Raw genomic sequence first — 17,505 nt, 5'->3', positions numbered from 1 at the left:
TTGGGCATATTGTCGCTAATGTCGGCGAATAATGTTGATCACCATTTCAGTCGACCCCTTTCGGTAATGTGCAGGTCAGTTGTCGTTTGTGTTGTTGGAGGGTTTGCTTTGCTTTGCTGTACAGCTGCTTCAATGGTGCTGGATCGACCGTTGACTGAGAGCCAGCACAGGTTGTATGACCTCGTTGCGAATTCGCAGAGTAAGTGCAAGCCAGTATTTATTGGAAAGTGCGACCTTCCGTGTGCTTACCCAGTGGCGTGACGGACAGTCTGACAATGGAACGGGTTAACAATGGCGGAGCGCTGGCGATTGCTGAAGCACTCAGAGTGAACAAGACGGTGACTACACTCAGGTAGGTTGGCCAGCCATACCTCGCCATGTTGTCTTTCTGCTCACCCGTTGCGAGATAGTCTACGCAACAATTTCATTGGCCATGCTGGTGTTCAGTCGCTTAGGAAGGCGCAGACAGTCAACTGCAGGCGTTCACTTACGTATGAGCGCCATTGTTGCTCGGGCAAACATGCTCAAACTGACGGAGTGGCCATACTTGCTGATCATGTACCTCGCTGGTTTGTTGCACAGCTTCGACTTCCAGAGAGACCCTCTTGCACTCTCCTTACTGCCGCGCTTCGAAACTGCCGAGAACACTCAGACCGTGTTCAACCTGCTGATCAGCGGACCGGAGATGAAGGATCAATTCGCGACTCTGCCGGCCCTGCCGGTCGAGATTGCCGAACTCATTATGGACGAAGCGTCTTACTGGCAGGGCGAGCAATGCGCTCAACATTTATCCTTCTATCCTAGGGCATTTACAGTGCCTCGGAACGTCAATGGAGCGTCGATTCGTGTGAAAACCATTCAAGCGCTTCGTGACAGAAAAATACCTCCCGATGTATTTGACGATCAGTCCGGCGAGTCATCCCATCATCCGACAAATGCGCGAGGGTTGGACGGTTGAAATTCGATCAAGCAAGTCGGACCATGCAATGCGATTCAATTGGCTTCATGTCGGATACCTCTGACAACCTTTGATGGCCGATGCTCCAGCTCCTGTTGTTGCTGTGTTTTTCGAGTGCATTGAATAACCTCCTCAAATGAACGGAAGTGTGGAGGTGGAACAACTTTTTCATTCAGTACAATTCGTCCACACCAAGCAAACAAAAAGAAGCGCGCGGGGGAGGTCGGTAATCAAACAACACCAAACCTTCAACCCAGTCGCAGCACGGCACAACAATTTGGGCGACTCGACGCGTTGCGCAACGTCCAACATCGAAGCAACGCAAAGCGCACCAAAAAATCGACCGGCATACTCATGTAGCAAGTACAAGCAAGAAGAAAAGAATCAAGGCGCAGGTCAACAAAAAGAACATGGTTCGAAAAAACAAATGCATCAAACTAAAAAAAAAAAAAGAAGAAAAATGAAAAACATCTCCAAGTGTTGTCGAGATGATCGACGGTTTCAGAAAGGTACCTCTCAGTTTGTGTATGGGGAAGCCAGCCCCTCTCACAAGAATAAAGGAGTCCAGAAAAAAAAAGCATTGGGCAACCAACCGTCTCAATCAGAATGGTGGACGCCTCGCTCGTGCTTGCGGAGCGCAACCAGACGCGTGAACGTCTTGGGGCAGTAGGTGCAGGCGTGGCGAATGCCCTTGTGGATGGAGTTGATGTGCGTGCGCAGACTGCGCGCCATGGTGAAGACCTTGTCGCACTGGTCGCAGTGGTAGCGCGCACTCGTGTGCTTGGCCAGCATGTGCGTGCGCAGATTGCAGTGCACGTTGAAGCAGCGCCCGCAAAACTCGCAACGGAAGCGCGCGCCATTGTGGATGGACTCGATGTGTGATCGCAGCCCACTCGCGACCAGATACCGCTTGTTGCAAATGGTGCAATCATACAGCGTGCCGGGGTGCTCCACCTCTGCATGCGCGAGCAACCGAGACAGCTTGGGCATCATCTTGTCGCAGTGCTCACAGGCGTACACGGTGCCCTGGTGTTTGGCAGACATGTGCAGACGCAGGTCGAGCGGGGTTTCGCAAACCACGCCACATGGTTGGCAGTTGTACCGCGGGCGGTTGTGCACGGCATTCAGATGCTTGCGCATGGCATACGCAGTCTTGAGCACCTCCCCACAGCCAGCCATGGGGCAGGTGTTGTTGTGCTGAGCCATCCAGCTTTCCGTGACAATGCCAGTCTCAAAGACACGCTTGCCCGAGGGGTTTGCGTACTCGACCAGCAAATCTCGAGTGAGTACGGCCAGCCGCAGCTCACTGTCTTGACTGTGCTCGCTGTCCAGACGGGGGCGGCGCACAGCGCGACCCGATTCGTCTGGCGACGCGTGCGAATGATTGCAGTGTTGGTGATGCCTGGTGCCATCGCGGTAATCCTCATCATCATCGTCATCGTCATCGTGGCTGGTGCTATCCTCGTCTTGGGCATGGTAGGGATCATCCTCTTCCTCCTCGTCGTCTTCGGGCTCCTCTTCTTCTTCCTCGTCCTCGGCATCGGCGGCGGCGTCGTCGTCGTCGTCGTCGGCAGCAGCAGCAGCAGGCTTGCGATGGCGAGCATGAGTCGGAGCGTGCATTTCAGTGCGCGACCGCTTGATTCCGCCAGGCGCAGGTGCAGCAGAAGCAGCAGGAGCAGCCGACAAGGAGGTCTTGTCCTCTTCGCTGGAGGTGCTCGACGAGCTGGATCGCTTGCTTCGCTTGGCGACGAGAGCCGCGTCCGCTTGAGAGGATGCCACTGTGGTCGGCGACACGGTCTGGCCCAAGGGTGCAACGGCAGGCTTGTCCTCGTAAGCCTCGTCGTGCGACACCTTCTTCCAGAGATCGCGGGCCTTGGCCACCGCAGCCGTCACAAACGCAACGGCATCCGACGAGGAAGCAGAAGCCGTGTTGGCGACGCTGGGATGCAGCATTCGAGATCGATTCGGATGGCTGGGTGTGGTTGTAGAATTTGGCCCGTGGACGGTCACAAAGTGGAATTGTTGTTGTTGTTGCTGCTGCTGAGGCTGCTGCAGAGGAAGGTGGTGGTGAGGGTGCACTTGCCCTTGGACGTACGGCGCAGCAGCAGACTGGGGCATGTTGAGCATGGGGGCAGACTGGTCAAAGGAATGTTTCTGGGGAACATGGTGGGCGGGATTTACAATCCAATGCTGCTGTTGCTGCGGTTGAGGCCCAGCAACACTCGGCATGGCGTGCATTTGCAACGGTGCAGCGTGACCGTGAATGGACGGCATCGACGATGAGGACGACGAGGCGAGCGCCGAGAGGGCAGCAGCGGCCGCGGCGGTGGTTGCAGCAGCCATCGGATGCGGATCGCTGCTCACGTGCATCATCATCGGAGGAATTGCAGAGGAGGCAGCAGCAGCAGCAGCAGCACTGACTCCCATGGACATGACGGATGGTGTTCCGGATGCGGTCGTGGTGGTGCGGGGCGACACGGGCACGGCAAACGCACTGCTGCTCGTGGTTGGGGTGATGAGGGAGGGAGGGTAGACCGTTGACAACGACGACGACGACAGCGACGTCGCGTTCAGGATGCTCGCGTTCGCCATGGGTGAGGATGAAGCAACAGGGATGCCTGTGGCGGCGGCGGCGGCGGTGGTGGTCTGTGGGAAGAAGCGGACGGTCGAGGTCGTCGAGCCAGCGGACGAGGCGCCAGACCGCGGAGTGGGCTCACCTTCCATTGCCGACGCTCCGACAACAAATCCGGTGGGTGCCGAGAAGGTCATTCCAGCGCTGCCAGCAGCGCCGGATGACGACGTGTGGAGTTGTTGGTGATGCTGCTGCGTCATAGAAGGAGCAGCAGCAGCCTGTTGATAAAAGATCTGTTGTTGCGGTTGCTGCGGCATGAAATGCTGTTGGAATTGCTGCTGCTGCTGCGGTTGCTGCTGCTGTGGGAAGGGCTGCAGCTGAGGGTGCTGAGCATGGTAGGGCTGGTTCAGGATGACGACCGGGCTGGGCTTGGGAAGGCGGGCGAGCGTTGAGGAGGTCGTCGGCTCGTGCTCGGTTGGCGACGGAAGCGGCATACCATTCTTGTGGTGCGGCTGCTGGTGGTGGTGCTGGTGGTGTGGGTGCGGCTGCTGCTGTTGCTGTTGCTGCTGTTGTTGTTGCTGGGCTTGCTGAGCGAGCAGGGTCGAGGCAGCCGACATGAACGCAGAGAACGACTGCGAGCCATGCGACGAGGTTGCCGACGAGGGCGGAGTTGGCTGCCGGAAGTAATAGGCTTGCTGCGGTTGTTGCTGCTGCTGCTGATGGTGCTGCTGCTGCTGCTGAACCATGGGCTGGCCAACGTGGTGCGCCATACCCTGCTGCTGTTGCTGGGGGTGGTAAGGCGCAGCAGTCGCAGTAGCAGGGGCTGGGTATGAAGTGTAAAACTGCTGGGGACAAGCCTCCGATCCAGCCGTCGTCCACTGCTGCTGCTGCTGATGCTGCTGCTGATGCTGCTGCTGATGCTGCTGCTGATAGTGGTTACTGGGGTGGCTGCGAGGGGCAGGCGGGACCATCATGAGCATCGGGCCGTTGGCATTCGAGACGGAAGAAGGTGTTGCTCCAAAAGGGGTCAGCTGAGTCAACACTGGCTGCTGCTGCTGCTGCTGCTGCTGCTGAGGGGCATAGTACGACCCCTGCTGATGCTGCTGCTGCTGCTGCGGCTGCTGCTGCTGCTGATTCTGGAGTTGCTGCATCATCAGCATGGGAGGCGCAGAGGGGGCAGGAGCAGAAGGAGCGGATGGAAGGGCGGCCGCCGCAAGCAGAGTTGGGACGTAGGAAGACTGAGAATGCTGAGAATGATGATACGCCGCTGCAGTCAGTGTCGACGTGGGCGCAGGTGGCATCAATGGCTGGAAGGGGTTTGTTGCAGCTGGTTGAAGATGCGGACGCTGATGCTGTTGCTGCTGCTGTAAACAAGAATGGAGGACGTGTTGCTGTGGTTGTGGTTGTGGTTGCTGGGGAGTGGACAGGGACGACAATGGCATTCAACCGCGCAGCAGCTGTGCTTGTCGAAGAAAGAGATGCAAGTCGGAAGAAAGAAAGAAAGAGAAGTCGTAGGAAGAAAAGCAATCGGAAGAGAGAGAGGAAGGATGAGAAGGAACGAGCGTTTGAATGGGAAAAAGTTAAAAGCCGCGGAAATAAAAAAAAAAAAATAAAAAACAATAAAAAACAACAAAAAAATAAAAACCGGACTCGACTTTAAGCTTGGTTTTGAATCAGCCTTTCGAAACGCTGAAGCGGCAGCAACGCGGGAAGGGGGAGGGGGAGTCAAGCGGAGGGAATAAGGGCCAGCAAGAGCGTGAACTAGATCAGAAGCAGACTTGGAGACAGCAGCAGGAGATGCCTGGGGACGGAAGCGGAGAGCGCGTGCAAAGGAACGAAAAAAAAAAAAGCGAAAAAAAAAAAAGGGGGAGGGGATGATGACTCGGCAGACCAGCTGCAGAGACGATTTGAAAAAGAGGAGGGGGAAAGCGGATCGGAAAGGGGAGGAAGGAGAAGATGAAGATGATGAGTAGGAAGAAGAAGAAGAGAGCGAAGGAATGAGAGTGAAAGAGAGAGCGGGAATTGAAAAGTGTGAGACGAGAAGGATGTGACGCGTTTTTGCGGGTTTGTGGTTAAAGGACGAAAATAAAAATAAAAAAAAATAAAAAAAAAACGAGTCAGTGAGTGATGCGCCAGCGCATGCTCAAGCAGGAAGGAGAACGAGAGGAAGAAGAAGGAAGAAAAAAGGAAATCAAGGATGGAAGGAAGAACAACGAGATGGAACGGAGGCAGTCAAGTGCACGACAGAGCTCATGCAACAAGAAAAAAAAAAAAAAAAAAAAACAAGAAAAGCGTTGGTGTTGTTTGTGTTTTTGTGGGTTGGATCACTCACGCAACCACCACCGAAAAGAAAAAAAAAAAAAAAAAAAAAAAACGAGGGAAAGGAAAAGAGGAGGAGACGACAAGTGAAGAAAAGAGGATGAAAAGATGATGAAAAAATGGGGCGTTAGATGAAAAGAAAAGGGTGCCTGCTTTTGCCAGCAAAAGTCAAGCTCAAATCGCCGAAAAATATAAAAAAAATAGTAAAAAAAAAAAAATAGAGTGGAAAATAAAATCGACATAAAAAAACACAAAACTCCAAATAAAAACACAAGTTGTGATTTTTTAACCCTTTAAAAAAAGTCACAGAAACATGATGCATGAGACACCAGCGAGTCAGCCTCGGCGGTAAGAGCAAAATAGCGGAAAAAAAAAACACTACATTGACGAAAGGACGATCGAGAGGCAAAGAGAGATAACAAACAGGCAAAACAGCAGTTGCTGCCCTCTCTTCTGCAGACGAAGATAAACAAAGAACAGCTGTTGGAGAAAGATGCGTGTGCCGTAGATCCGTCCATTAGATCCCGACGCTTCATCTTGCTTCAAACGAGATCCAGGTCACGATGAATGCTTTTGGGCCCCCCCTCAAAGCTACACTGTAGGGTCATGTTGCCAAAGCACACGCTGCGTTTGACACCTACGCGGCGATCGCCGGCACACAAATTGCGTTGGTAGGCGTAACCTTTCTCTTTTGTGGGATGGATTTTTTTTTTTTTTTTTTTGTTGGGTTGCATTTTTTTATTTGTCCTGTCAAAGTTGTGCATACCTCCGATGACCAGGAGCCAAAAGCGAAGGAAGTCGATCGAATGGGAGAAGGGGTTGTTGGGGGCGCGGTTGTTGGACCAGATGCACCGAGATTGCACTCCAAAAAACAAAAACAAAACAACATGCAAAAGTGTGATGTAAAGACGGCGAACTCAGCCTCTGAAATTCACCCGCTCGACTGTACATCCAACATAAAGCGATTCAAAATGCACATCTCGAGAAGACTTGCTGGCTCGAACTTGAACCTGCCAACCCGCGCGCATTTGTTGGATGACAGGATGGTTGGCTGGCACGATTGTCACAAGCTGGAGACTCCGATTGGCAAAAGTCGGTTTTGCTGAGAATTCATATTGAACAGCGCCTTGCTCATCTAGGACAACCAAATCAAAGCCGCTGCCGATGATGTCGTTACTTCTATTCCAGTCACGAAGCACTTGAATTGCTTTCACACGGATTGAATTCCCATTGACACCTTGAGGGACGGTGACTTTCAGAATAGAGTTGGGAGTATCATCACCAAACCACTGTCGCTTGGTGTGCTGCACGCCTTGCCAGTAGTGCGCTTCGTCCATAATGAGCTCGGCAATCTCGGCTGGTAGTGCTGGTAGAGATGTGGGTTGATCCTCCAACTCCTGTCCTCTGGTCAGCAAGCGAAACACGGTCTGAAGGTCTTCAGCAGTTGCCATTCGTGGAAACAAGGAGAATGCAATAAAGTGGAGCTGGGGTTTGAAGCTGTCCAAGCGAGTCAGCAGGGCGACTCCTTTGGTTGGAGCACAAATCGTTCGGACAAACAACGAACACAAGTCTATTCAGAGTTCGGTTGACTTGACGCGCTTCACGAATCGCTTGAAAACCAGCCTTGCCAATGCAGTTGTATGTTAGACTATCGCTTAAAGGGTGAGCAAGGTATGTCTGATCCTGGCTCAATGAGCGAGACCAGCAAAGCAAAGAGCGCAGCAACTTACTCGAGAACTCCAGCCTCGTGTTCACCTTGAGTGCTTCAGCAATTGCCAACCCTCCAGCATCGCCAATCTGATTCTGTTGCAGACTGTTCATCCCCTCCATCAGTGAGCACCCTGAATGCCCTTTGTAAGTTCACCCACTCACTCGCAAGCATTCGTGGAAGCGAGATGCCTTACTCCAGAGAACACAGCGTCTTGTTCACTTTGAGTGTGTCCGCGATCGCCTGCGCTCCAGCATCGCTAATCTGATTCTGAGCCAGTCTGTCCGTCCCCTCCGTCTGTGAGCACTCCTAATCCCTTCTACTTGATCATCCACAAGCATTCGTCAAAAAAAAAAAAAACGCCTTACGAGAGTGAAGTCATGCTTTTGTTCGCTTTGAGTGCTTCAGCAATCGCCTGCGCTCCGCCGTCGCCAATCTGATTCATCCACAAGCTGTACATTTCTTCCATCAATGAGCCACTCTTACTGTCGTGAATCACCCACCCAACAGCACAGATGCCTTACTAGAGCGCAATCAGTGTCTTGTTCACTTTGAGTGCTTCAGCAATCGCTTGCGCTCCAGTATCGCCAATCTGATTCTCCCACAGACTGTCCGTCCGTTGTTGTCAGTACACTTGCTGGATTACCCACCGAACAACACAGATGCCTGACCAGAGGTCCTTCAGCGTCGTGTTCACTTTGAGTGCCTCGGCAATCGCTTGCGCTTCAGCATCGCCAATCTGTGCAGCCCCCAGACTGTTCCTCCGTTTCGTCAGTCCACACACGCGTTGTCACACGGGTCCAATCAGCTCGAGTTTTCTCTTACGATAAAGATCCTCTCGCATTCTTGACTCTGTCGAACGCGATACGCTGCCCGCCAGTCATGCTCTCATAGGACACCCCTTCCCAAAAAACAAACTCGATGCAATTGTCTTTTTTTCTTTTGTTTCTCTAGATTCGTCCTCGGCCTTGTTTCTCTAGATTCGTCCTCGGCCTTCATGCTCATCTACACTCGTCTCTTGTTTGACCTTCTTTTTTGACAAAGCGTTGCTCTGCGACATGCGCTGGCCGAATTTTCCACAGTAGCTCTGCAGCATGTACTGTGATATCAAACACACACACACCCTCCCCCTTGTGGATGGTAGATCGCGTTGGTTTGAACGAGGGAAAGAGGGGCTTCTTTCACAGTCCGCCAGTCCGCTTTCACATGTTCCACCTGGTCAATCCAACAAGCGTCTGCAATGGTTTTGCATTCGCCATTTCCATCCCATTGAGTGTAGATGGTGTCCACCTTTTCGTCATTGTGTATTTTCCTTCCTAAATGTAGTTTCTTCTCTGCTCAGTCTTTTTCAATCTCCAGCCCACATCCTACCCACACATGTCGCACCATCCGCACGCCGCTGTCGCACCGCCGTCCGAGGTGGTTGTCATTCTCGATGCCGGTGCCCAGTATGGCAAGGTGATTGATCGCAAGGTCCGCGAGCTCAACGTCGCCACCGAGCTGCTCCCGCTCAACACACCGATCGACGTCCTCAAGGCCGGCAACTACAAGTACGGGACGCACCCAGCCACCGTCTCACTGCCATCATCATCCTCGTCATCATCATCCTCATCATCATCATCCTCATCATCATCCTCATCAAGTGCACACTATCCCCAGCATTTTGCCTCGCCTCAGTCTGTCGGGGTTTGCTGCTGTGGCCCCATTTCTGCTCCCCTACTTTGCTCGCTCCTCCCCTACTTTGCTCCTTCGTCCTCTCCATCCTCTCCTTCTTAAAAAACACCCCCTTCCGTTGTCACTTTGTTCGTCCTCCGTTTCTGAAGCTTGTGCTGGTTTGCAGTCAACGCACGATCCAAGTCCTCATGTGGGCGCCTCGTGTGTCCTCCGCCACTGACTCTATTGAAGTGTTCGCCCCCCCCCCCTTCGCTCTCTCCCTTCCCCCTTCCCTCTCTCTCTCTCATTCACTATCTCATCACATCAACCGTCAACACTTTCAGCCAATTCCCAGGACAACGAGCGACGCCCTGAGTCTTATCGAGTGTTGAATGAAGTACCTCTCCTTGAATGGGTCCACAGCGAAACCCCTTTCCGCCTTCCCCCACCCCTCCCCTTCTATACCAGTGACTAAACTTGACTCTCTTTGGTCTCTGATTTCGAATTGTTGACTGCGACTGCATGCAGAGCTGTCATCATCTCGGGTGGACCAAGCTCAGTGTACTCGGAGAACGCACCAAAGTACGATCCCGCGCTGCTGGACATTGGCATCCCGCTCTTGGGCATCTGCTACGGCATGCAGCTCTGCAACCTGCACTTTGGCGGCACCGTCGTGCGGAAGGAGCAGCGCGAGGACGGTCAGGACGAGATTCTCGTCGAGACGGACTCGCCCTTGTTCAAGAACCTCGCTCGCGAGCAGCAGGTCCTGCTGACCCATGGAGATTCAATCGATCAGGTGGCGCCGGGCTTCCGTGTCTCTGCGCGCTCGGGCGTGCTCGTGTCGGCCATCGAAGACCCCAAGCGTCGCATCTATGGCGTCCAGTTCCACCCCGAAGTCGAACTCAGCACCAACGGCAAGGAGATGATTCGCAACTTTTTGTTCGAGTGCGCCGGCTGCACTGGCTCGTACACGATCGAGGACCGCGAGGATGTCTGCATCAAGGAAATCCAGTCGCTCGTCGGCGACAAGAAGGTGCTCGTGCTTGTTTCGGGCGGCGTCGACTCGTCCGTCTGCGCTGCGCTGCTCACCAAGGCCATCAACCCCGACCGAGTCGTTGCTCTGCACATTGACAATGGTTTTATGCGCCAAGACGAGTCCAAGCTCGTCTCTGTCTCGCTCGGCCACCTCGGCCTCAACCTGCGTGTGGTCGATGCTTCCGAGACCTTCTACAATGCCACCACCACCATCACTGCCCGCGATCGCGTCACCAAGTACGAGACCAAGAAACTCAAGGAGACCACTGCTCCCGAGGAGAAGCGCAAGATTGTCGGCGACACGTTCATGCGGTGCGTTGTGTTGTTGCTCGTCCAAAGTTTTTTTTTTTTTTTTTTTTTTTTTTGGCAGTGTCGGGTGTCTGCTCATCGGGCTAATATTTTCCATGCATCTTCGCGTGGGGCTGCTTTTGTACTACACAGAGTCGCTGAAACAGCCGTCAAGGACCTCAACCTCCGCCCAGAAGACGTCTATCTCGCCCAGGGCACCTTGAGGCCGGATCTCATCGAGAGCGCTTCGTCGCTCGCCTCGAGTGCCGCTGACGCCATCAAGACACACCACAACGACACCGAGCTCGTGCGCGAGTTGCGCAAGCTTGGTCGTGTGATTGAGCCGCTCAAGGACTACCACAAGGACGAGGTGCGCGAGCTTGGCAAAAAGCTCGGTCTGCCCACCGAAATGGTGATGCGACAGCCCTTCCCCGGGCCTGGCCTTGTGGTGCGCATTTTGTGCACGGAAAAGCCGTTTATTGATGCCTCGTTTGACGCCACCAACCAACTGTTGAAGGACATTGTCAACACTCGCGCCATCTCGTCAGACCGCCAGGCAGTGCGCGACCGCATTGTCAGCTCCATCAACGGCGATCCATCCTGGCTTCACGAGGATCACGGCCTCTCCGTCACGCTGCTGCCCGTCATGACGGTCGGCGTCCAAGGCGATGGTCGCACGTACAGCTACATTGCCGCGCTCTCGCTGGCCAAGCCTGCGTCGGGTGCTGCCGACTGGAAGAAGCTCTTTGCATTTGCCAAGCTCATTCCCAAGGTGTGCCACAACATCAACCGTGTCGTGTACGTGTTTGGCGAGCCTGTGGACAGGCCCATTCGCCGCATCTCGGTGACCCACCTCACACCCGACGTTGTCGACCAGCTTCGCGCAGCTGATGCTGTTGTCAACCGCCATCTGCTCGAGGCCAACTTGGTGACCGCCTTGAGCCAAGTCCCTGTGATTGTCTTCCCCGTGGACTTTGAGGACGGCAAGGGCTCGCCTGGACTCGCATCAGAGGAAGGCGCCGTCATCTCGCCCCGACGCTCAATCGCCATCCGCACGTTCATCACCAACGACTTTATGACTGGCGTTCCAGCGGTACCCGGTCGCGACATTCCCGAAGACGTGCTGTCCAAGATGGTGGCCGAGGTTCTCGCCGCGACTCCCAACATTTCGCGCGTCGTGTACGATCTTACCTCCAAGCCACCAGGCACCACCGAGTGGGAATAACTCACCGGGATTGAATGTCTAGTGTGTGCGTGTGCGTGTGTGTATGAAGGGTTTTCTTGTTGTTTCAGTGAACACGATTCAAATCAAAGCCAACGATTGCAGCGCCAACAATGGATTGAAATTTGGTTTGGCTCCCTTTGCGCCAATGACAGGGATAGGTGACCGCGGTTTGTTCGAAAATGTCGGCTTTACCCATCAGGCTTCTGCCATACAAGGAGGCCTGCGTGGCTTCGGGGGACACAAGCCTTGATGAAGCACATCAACATCGTTTTGGTCCAACCTTCTTTCTTGACGATTTCTTGGACACACACTTGTATTGCATGCCTGGAGTTGTAATTCAGTTGATGCTGCGTTGATATCGTCTTGGGGCTGGCTTTTTTTTTTTTTTTTTTTTTTTTTTTTTTTTTGTTTGTTTGTTTGTTTGTTTGTTTGTTTGTTTGTTTGTTGTTTGTTTCTTTGTTTATTTGTTTGTTTCTTTGTTTGTTTATCGTCGCCACTTTGGATTAATGACGATGAAACACGAAATGCTAGGCACAAATCTGAACAGAGACGATGCGAACAAAAACAGGTCGCTTGACAAACCTTTTGGGAGCAACTGACAGTCCTTTGCTGTTCTGCTGAGATCGTCCAAGAATACTATCGTTTTCGAAGATGAATTCGAGACAGCGCGAGTTGTATGACAAAGTCAAGAATGCGAAGAAGCATCTCGAGTAAGAGGAAGCTCGAGGTTATTGGCAACAATGTGGACAGCGAGTTGTACCGACGAAAATGGAGGGAACAGTCTGGCTGAGAGGCAGATTGGCGATGCTGAAGCGCAAGCCATTGCTGAGGCACTCAAAGTGAACACGACGGTGACGGAGCTCAGGTAAGACAGCTCGCATTCACGGATGCTTGCAAGTGCCATTCCGAGGTGCTCACGGATGGAGGGGACGGGACAAGTCTCTACCAGAATCGGATTGGCGCTACTGGAGCGCGGGCGATTGCTGAGGCACTCCAAATGAACAAGGCAGTGACTACGCTCGAGTAAGCTGAATCTTGGTGACTGATGCATGAGGAAGTGATCCAGTAGAGGTCAGTCCGAGTGCTCACGAACGGAGGGGACGGACAGCCTGCGAGAGAATCAGATTGGCGCTGCCGGAGCGCAGGCGATTGCTGAAGCACTCAAGGTGAACACGACACTGGCTGTGCTCAGGTAAGGCATCATCTATCTCACTTTGATGTGAGTGGGTGATTTCAGTAGAGGGACTGCAAGGGTGGTTCACTGAGGGATGGACAGTTTGTATCAGAATCAGATTGGCGATGCTGGAGCGCAGGCCATTGCTGAGGCACTCAGAGAGAACAAGACGGTGACTCGGCTCGGGTAAGACAGCTCGCTTCCACGAATGTTTGCCAGTGGGGGAACCTACAAAGGGCATTCATAGTGCTTACTGATGGAGGGGATGAACAGTCTGTACCAGAATCAGACTGGCGATGCTGGAGCGCTGGCAATTGCTGAGGCACTCAAAGTGAACACGACGCTGGGGTTGCTCGAGTAAGTTGCTGTGCGCTTTGCTTTGCTGGTCTCGGTCGTTGGGCGAGGGTCAGCCATACCTTGCTCACCCTTGAAACGATAGTCTACGATTCAATTGCATTGGCAAAGCTGGTCTTCAAGCGATTGGTGAAGCGCGTCAAGTCAACCGAACTCTGACTACACTTTTGTTCGTTGTTTTATCCAAACGATTCATGCTCCAACCAAAGGAGTTGCCCCGCTGAGTGCTCATTCACCTTGCTTGCATAGAATCGATCGGCAGGTGCATCCTCGTTTGTTCTCCTTACTTCCACGACGATTAGCAACTGCTGAAGATCTTCAGAACGTGTTTCACTTACTGGCCAGCGGACAGGAGCTGAAAGATCAACCCATATCTCTTCCAGCACTACCAGCCGAGCTTGCCGAGCTCATTATGGACAAAGCGCACTACTGGCAAGGCGTGCAGCACACCAAGCGATCGCATTTTTATGATTCCCCCGAGCGTATTCTGAAAGTCACACTACCTCAAAGGATTGATGGAGGTTCGGTTCGTGTGAAAGCAATTCAAGTGTTTCGTGACATGGGAAACCGTTTCGACAGCAACGGCAGCAGCCGCTTTGATTTGATTGTCCTAGATGAGCAACGCGCTGTTCAATATGAATGCTCGGTGAAACCGACCCTCGTCGATTCGAGCCTCGAGCTTGTGACAATCCTGCCAGCGAGTCATCCTGTCATCCGACAAATGCGCGCGGGTTGGCAGGTTCAAGTTCGAGCCAGCAAGTCTTCTCGAGATGTAGTGTTTGAATCGCTTCGTGTTGGATATGTTTAACGACAGTCATGGGAATGCTCTGCTACACTCCAACCCATATCTGTCAGCTCAGTGCCCAATATGCAGGCAATCTGCCTATTCGTCCCTCTCGTGTAACGTGCTCGTTAAACACCAAGTTTAGTCTTCTCTAAGTTTCTTCTCTCTCCTCGCATGCTCTGCGCAGAGCCCATCTTTCTCGCACGTTTCTAGCATGATCGCAATGTTGCTTCCTGGCTTGCTCGTTTGCCCTATGCAACCTCCGTTATTCCATACGATCAGATTGAACTCGATCAATTTGTTTTCGGATTCTTGGTTGACTCTTCGCTGCAAGCGTATCAAGACCTCATCTGCTCAAACTTGACGCGCACAACCACACAATGCGATAACAGATCTATCCAAATCATTTCGACGCTGCTCAGTTTATTATTTGGTAGGCACTTTGAACTTTTTTTTTTTTTTTTTTTTTTTTTTTTTTTTTTTTTTTTTTTGTTTCCCCCTGTCGTTCCTTCTCTCTCTCTCTCTCTCGCTCTCTGGTCCGCCTCTCCGCCTCTCTCTCTCCTCTCTCTCTCTCTCCTCTCTCTTCGCACTCGCGCTTGCGTTTGCTGAATGGCTTTCGATGTATTTTTTGTTGTTCTTTTGCGAAACGTCTGCCATCAAGTGCAAATGCATGGCTGGTTCGACATGTGAGAAGCAGCGAGTCTTGTCCTTCAGCCTCGATGTTTTGTTCCTCTTCTTCTCTGCTGCTCCTACTTCTCTCTTCGCTCTCTTTTCGCTTGCTGATGATGCTTCAGTGAATGGTGTGAGACGCGACGAACGCGGTCGCCCTGATGCTGCCACACTCACAGTTCCAATCGAGTGTACCACACTCACTCACCCCCACCTCTCGCACCCAACTCGCCTCCTCCCTCTTCTCTCTCCACTCGACTCGGCCGATGCCATCACGTTGCCGTTGTCTGCGCAATCGCTGCTGTTTGTGCAGCTCTGCGCACAACCAGTCGAACCTCCCTTTTCTCCAAATCCCGCTGCTTCTCTCTGCCTTTTCGTTCATCTCTTTCGTTATCGCCTCCTCTTCTTCCTTCGTCACGAGTAGTTTTTTTTGGTTGTTCTGTTGTTTTGTTGCTTTGTTGTGTTTCTGTGGTCGGGAATTTCCCCTACAAAAAAAAAAAAAAAAAAAAGCGCGTGGTTTCACTGTTTTCGGAACCCGACGCTCGGCTTTGCTCAGAGGAGGTCGCTTGTTTTTGGTTTTTGGTTTTTTGATGGTTTGCACCGAATTTGTAATTTGGGCACGGTGTTAAGATTATCACTCGGCAAATCGATGCTGTGGTGTGGGTGACTTTGCTGGGAGGTGTGAAGAGTCAGGTCGTGGGGGAGAATGGGATGTGGGTGGGCGAGCCGGAGGGTGTGAAGCGGGGGTGTGGCAAAATGGGGGATTTTGGGCACCCCATTCAATCAAGAACATTATTGAGAAGGTTGCATCAAACATTCATCATCAAGCAAGATCCACTGATTCAATCTTAAACCCACTCACTTGGATCTGATCTCGTCAGCTTGCTTTTGTTCTAGTTTGATTTTTTTGCTGTTCGCTCGTTCGTTCGTTCGTTCGTTCGTTTCCAAGTCACATCCTCAAGCAAAACAAACAACCGACTGTGCAAGTGTGTTTCACCTTCAAACGCAACAAAACGTGATTTGATTCGATCCTCTGCCCTGGCTGGATTCAAGCAAGCGCCCGATAATCATGTCCGAACTGGCCGCTGCTGCTGCTGCTGCTGTTGCTGACGCTGGCACTCTCGGAAACGACACTGTCTGCGATATCAACTCGGGCGACACTGCATGGGTATCCATCTCGTTTGTGCTCGTGCTGGGCATGATGCCGGCGCTGGCCTTTTTCGAGGCAGGCCTGCTGCGCTCCAAGAACACCTTGTCGATTATTACGCAGATTTTCAGCGGCATTGCCGTGCTCAGCACCATGTGGAACGTCTTTGGCTACTCGCTCACTTTCGGCACCGATCAGGGTGGCGTCATTGGCACCTTTGACAATGCGCTCTTCCTGGACGTGTCGTTCTCGCGCTGCTCGCCGCACGCGCCAACCATTCCCGCGGCTGTGTTTGCCCTCTTCCAGATGATGTTTGCCGCCATCACCCCGCTGCTCATGACGGGCTCGTTCGCAGAGCGTCTCAAGTTCCGCTCCTTCATGCTCATCATTATTTTGTGGGAGATTTTCGTCTACTACCCGGTGGCGCACTGGATTTGGGGCAACGGCTGGCTCGCCAAGCTCGGCACGCTCGACTTTGCTGGCGGCATTGTCATTCACACGACTGCTGGCGCAAGCTGCCTTGTTGGCGCACTCCTTCTCGGTCGTCGCCAGGGGTTTGACCAGTACCACGGCGAGTTCCCACCCTCCAACGTGCCGCTGGCTGCTCTCGGTGCCGGTCTTTTGTGGATGGGCTGGTTTGGCTTTAACGCAGGCAGCGCGCTCCGCGCCGGTGCCCTCTCGACGTCCGCCATCGCCTCCACCCAGATTGGCTCGAGCATGTGCGGATGTGTCTGGTTTTTCATTGCCTGGTGGCGCCATCGCCCGTCGACCCTGGCCATCTTGAACGGTGTCATTGCAGGCCTCGCAGGCATCACCCCTGCCGCTGGCTACATTAACTCCCAGGCCAGCCTGGTCCTCGGCCTTGTTCTGGGCGTTGCCTCGTACTTTAGCGTGCACTTCATCAAGGGCCGCCTGCGCATTGACGATGCCTTGGACGTCAGCTCGGTGCACGGTCTGACTGGCATTATCGGAGCGCTGGCCACTGGCCTTGCAGCGGACGCGAGCATTGACGAGGGCATTCCGAACGGCGTGATCAACGGTGGCGGCTGGTGGCTGTTTGGCTACCAAGTGACGGGCGTCGTTGTTGCTGGCACCTACGCTGCCGCCGTCACCTTTGTGATTATGAAGGCGATTGACCGCTTCGGAGGCCTTGCCATCTCTGAAGAGGAGGAGCACCACGGTCTGGACCATGTCGAGCACGGCGAGCGCGCGTACGATCACTACTTTGACGAGAACAATCTGGCCTCGAGCCAAATCTCCTCCCCGGTGCCCATGCTCCATGCGGCTCAAAATATTGACGAGGAGGACGAGCAGACTGCCCTCATCTCCAAGAAGCCCTCTGCCAACCCCAGCCCGCGTCCGCCATCATCGCTCTCCCGTGGCACGACTCCTGCGCCCCGCATCTCCCGCGATGTTAACACGACTGGCAGTGGCTTTTTCTTTGAGCGTACCAAGCTGAGCAAGAACATTCAATAACCGGATGTTCCTCAGCCGTGCGTGGTTGTTGTCGTAGTTGCTTTTTCTGGTTTCTCTTGTTTTATTTGGTTGTTTCGTTGTCGGTTTAGTTTTCTACCACCATAAAGAGTTTTTGCTCGTCAGTTTTGTTCGCAACTAGTTGA

The 17,505-nt window shown here is 53.1% G+C and overlaps 6 protein-coding genes across 6 annotated transcripts; 4 read left to right on the top strand and 2 right to left on the bottom strand.

Moving 5' to 3' along the window:
- Positions 1–275: 275 nt before the first annotated feature.
- On the top strand, positions 276–958 carry CAOG_07676 (hypothetical protein; the record flags this gene model as incomplete). The annotated part of the gene is made up of 3 exons (XM_004343500.2): positions 276–352; positions 411–491; positions 583–958. 3 exons carry the CDS (start codon positions 276–278, stop codon positions 956–958), a joined length of 534 nt encoding a protein of 177 aa, XP_004343550.2.
- Positions 959–1,276: 318 nt separating this feature from the next.
- Positions 1,277–4,690, bottom strand: CAOG_07675 (hypothetical protein; the record flags this gene model as incomplete). The annotated part of the gene is made up of 1 exon (XM_004343499.2): positions 1,277–4,690. One exon carries the CDS (start codon positions 4,688–4,690, stop codon positions 1,556–1,558), a length of 3,135 nt encoding a protein of 1,044 aa, XP_004343549.1. The 3' UTR covers positions 1,277–1,555.
- Positions 4,691–6,572: 1,882 nt separating this feature from the next.
- CAOG_07674 (hypothetical protein) lies at positions 6,573–7,347 on the bottom strand. Its single transcript, XM_004343498.2, has one exon. It carries the CDS (start codon positions 7,298–7,300, stop codon positions 6,767–6,769), a length of 534 nt encoding a protein of 177 aa, XP_004343548.1. The 5' UTR covers positions 7,301–7,347; the 3' UTR covers positions 6,573–6,766.
- A 1,559-nt stretch (positions 7,348–8,906) lies between these two features.
- On the top strand, positions 8,907–11,865 carry CAOG_07673 (GMP synthetase). Its single transcript, XM_004343497.2, has 3 exons — positions 8,907–9,107; positions 9,739–10,557; positions 10,687–11,865. Exons 1-3 carry the CDS (start codon positions 8,935–8,937, stop codon positions 11,756–11,758), a joined length of 2,064 nt encoding a protein of 687 aa, XP_004343547.1. The 5' UTR covers positions 8,907–8,934; the 3' UTR covers positions 11,759–11,865.
- A 544-nt stretch (positions 11,866–12,409) lies between these two features.
- CAOG_07672 (hypothetical protein) lies at positions 12,410–14,217 on the top strand (the record flags this gene model as incomplete). Its single annotated transcript, XM_004343496.2, has 8 exons — positions 12,410–12,468; positions 12,540–12,623; positions 12,698–12,781; positions 12,867–12,950; positions 13,035–13,118; positions 13,206–13,289; positions 13,372–13,455; positions 13,536–14,217. The coding sequence occupies 8 exons, from the start codon at positions 12,410–12,412 to the stop codon at positions 14,092–14,094; spliced, it is 1,122 nt and encodes a 373-aa protein (XP_004343546.1). The 3' UTR covers positions 14,095–14,217.
- Positions 14,218–15,622: 1,405 nt separating this feature from the next.
- CAOG_07671 (ammonium transporter AmtA) lies at positions 15,623–17,492 on the top strand. Its single transcript, XM_004343495.2, has one exon. It carries the CDS (start codon positions 15,809–15,811, stop codon positions 17,360–17,362), a length of 1,554 nt encoding a protein of 517 aa, XP_004343545.1. The 5' UTR covers positions 15,623–15,808; the 3' UTR covers positions 17,363–17,492.
- Positions 17,493–17,505: the final 13 nt, after the last annotated feature.

This window comes from Capsaspora owczarzaki (assembly GCF_000151315.2).
Source record: "Capsaspora owczarzaki ATCC 30864 unplaced genomic scaffold supercont2.14, whole genome shotgun sequence".
Taxonomy (NCBI): Eukaryota; class Filasterea; order Ministeriida; family Capsasporidae; genus Capsaspora; species Capsaspora owczarzaki.
This window is presented reverse-complemented; position numbering and strand designations above follow the sequence as displayed.

Bases quoted from the DNA above. Each gene is read 5' to 3' on its own strand.
- CAOG_07674 (XM_004343498.2), bottom strand. From the start codon at position 7,300: ATGGCAACTGCTGAAGACCTTCAGACCGTGTTTCGCTTGCTGACCAGA.
- CAOG_07673 (XM_004343497.2), top strand. From the start codon at position 8,935: ATGTCGCACCATCCGCACGCCGCTGTCGCACCGCCGTCCGAGGTGGTT. The intron at 9,108-9,738 runs GTACGGGACGCA...GACTGCATGCAG, and splicing joins CTCAAGGCCGGCAACTACAA to AGCTGTCATCATCTCGGGTG. The intron at 10,558-10,686 runs GTGCGTTGTGTT...TGTACTACACAG, and splicing joins GTCGGCGACACGTTCATGCG to AGTCGCTGAAACAGCCGTCA.
- CAOG_07671 (XM_004343495.2), top strand. From the start codon at position 15,809: ATGTCCGAACTGGCCGCTGCTGCTGCTGCTGCTGTTGCTGACGCTGGC.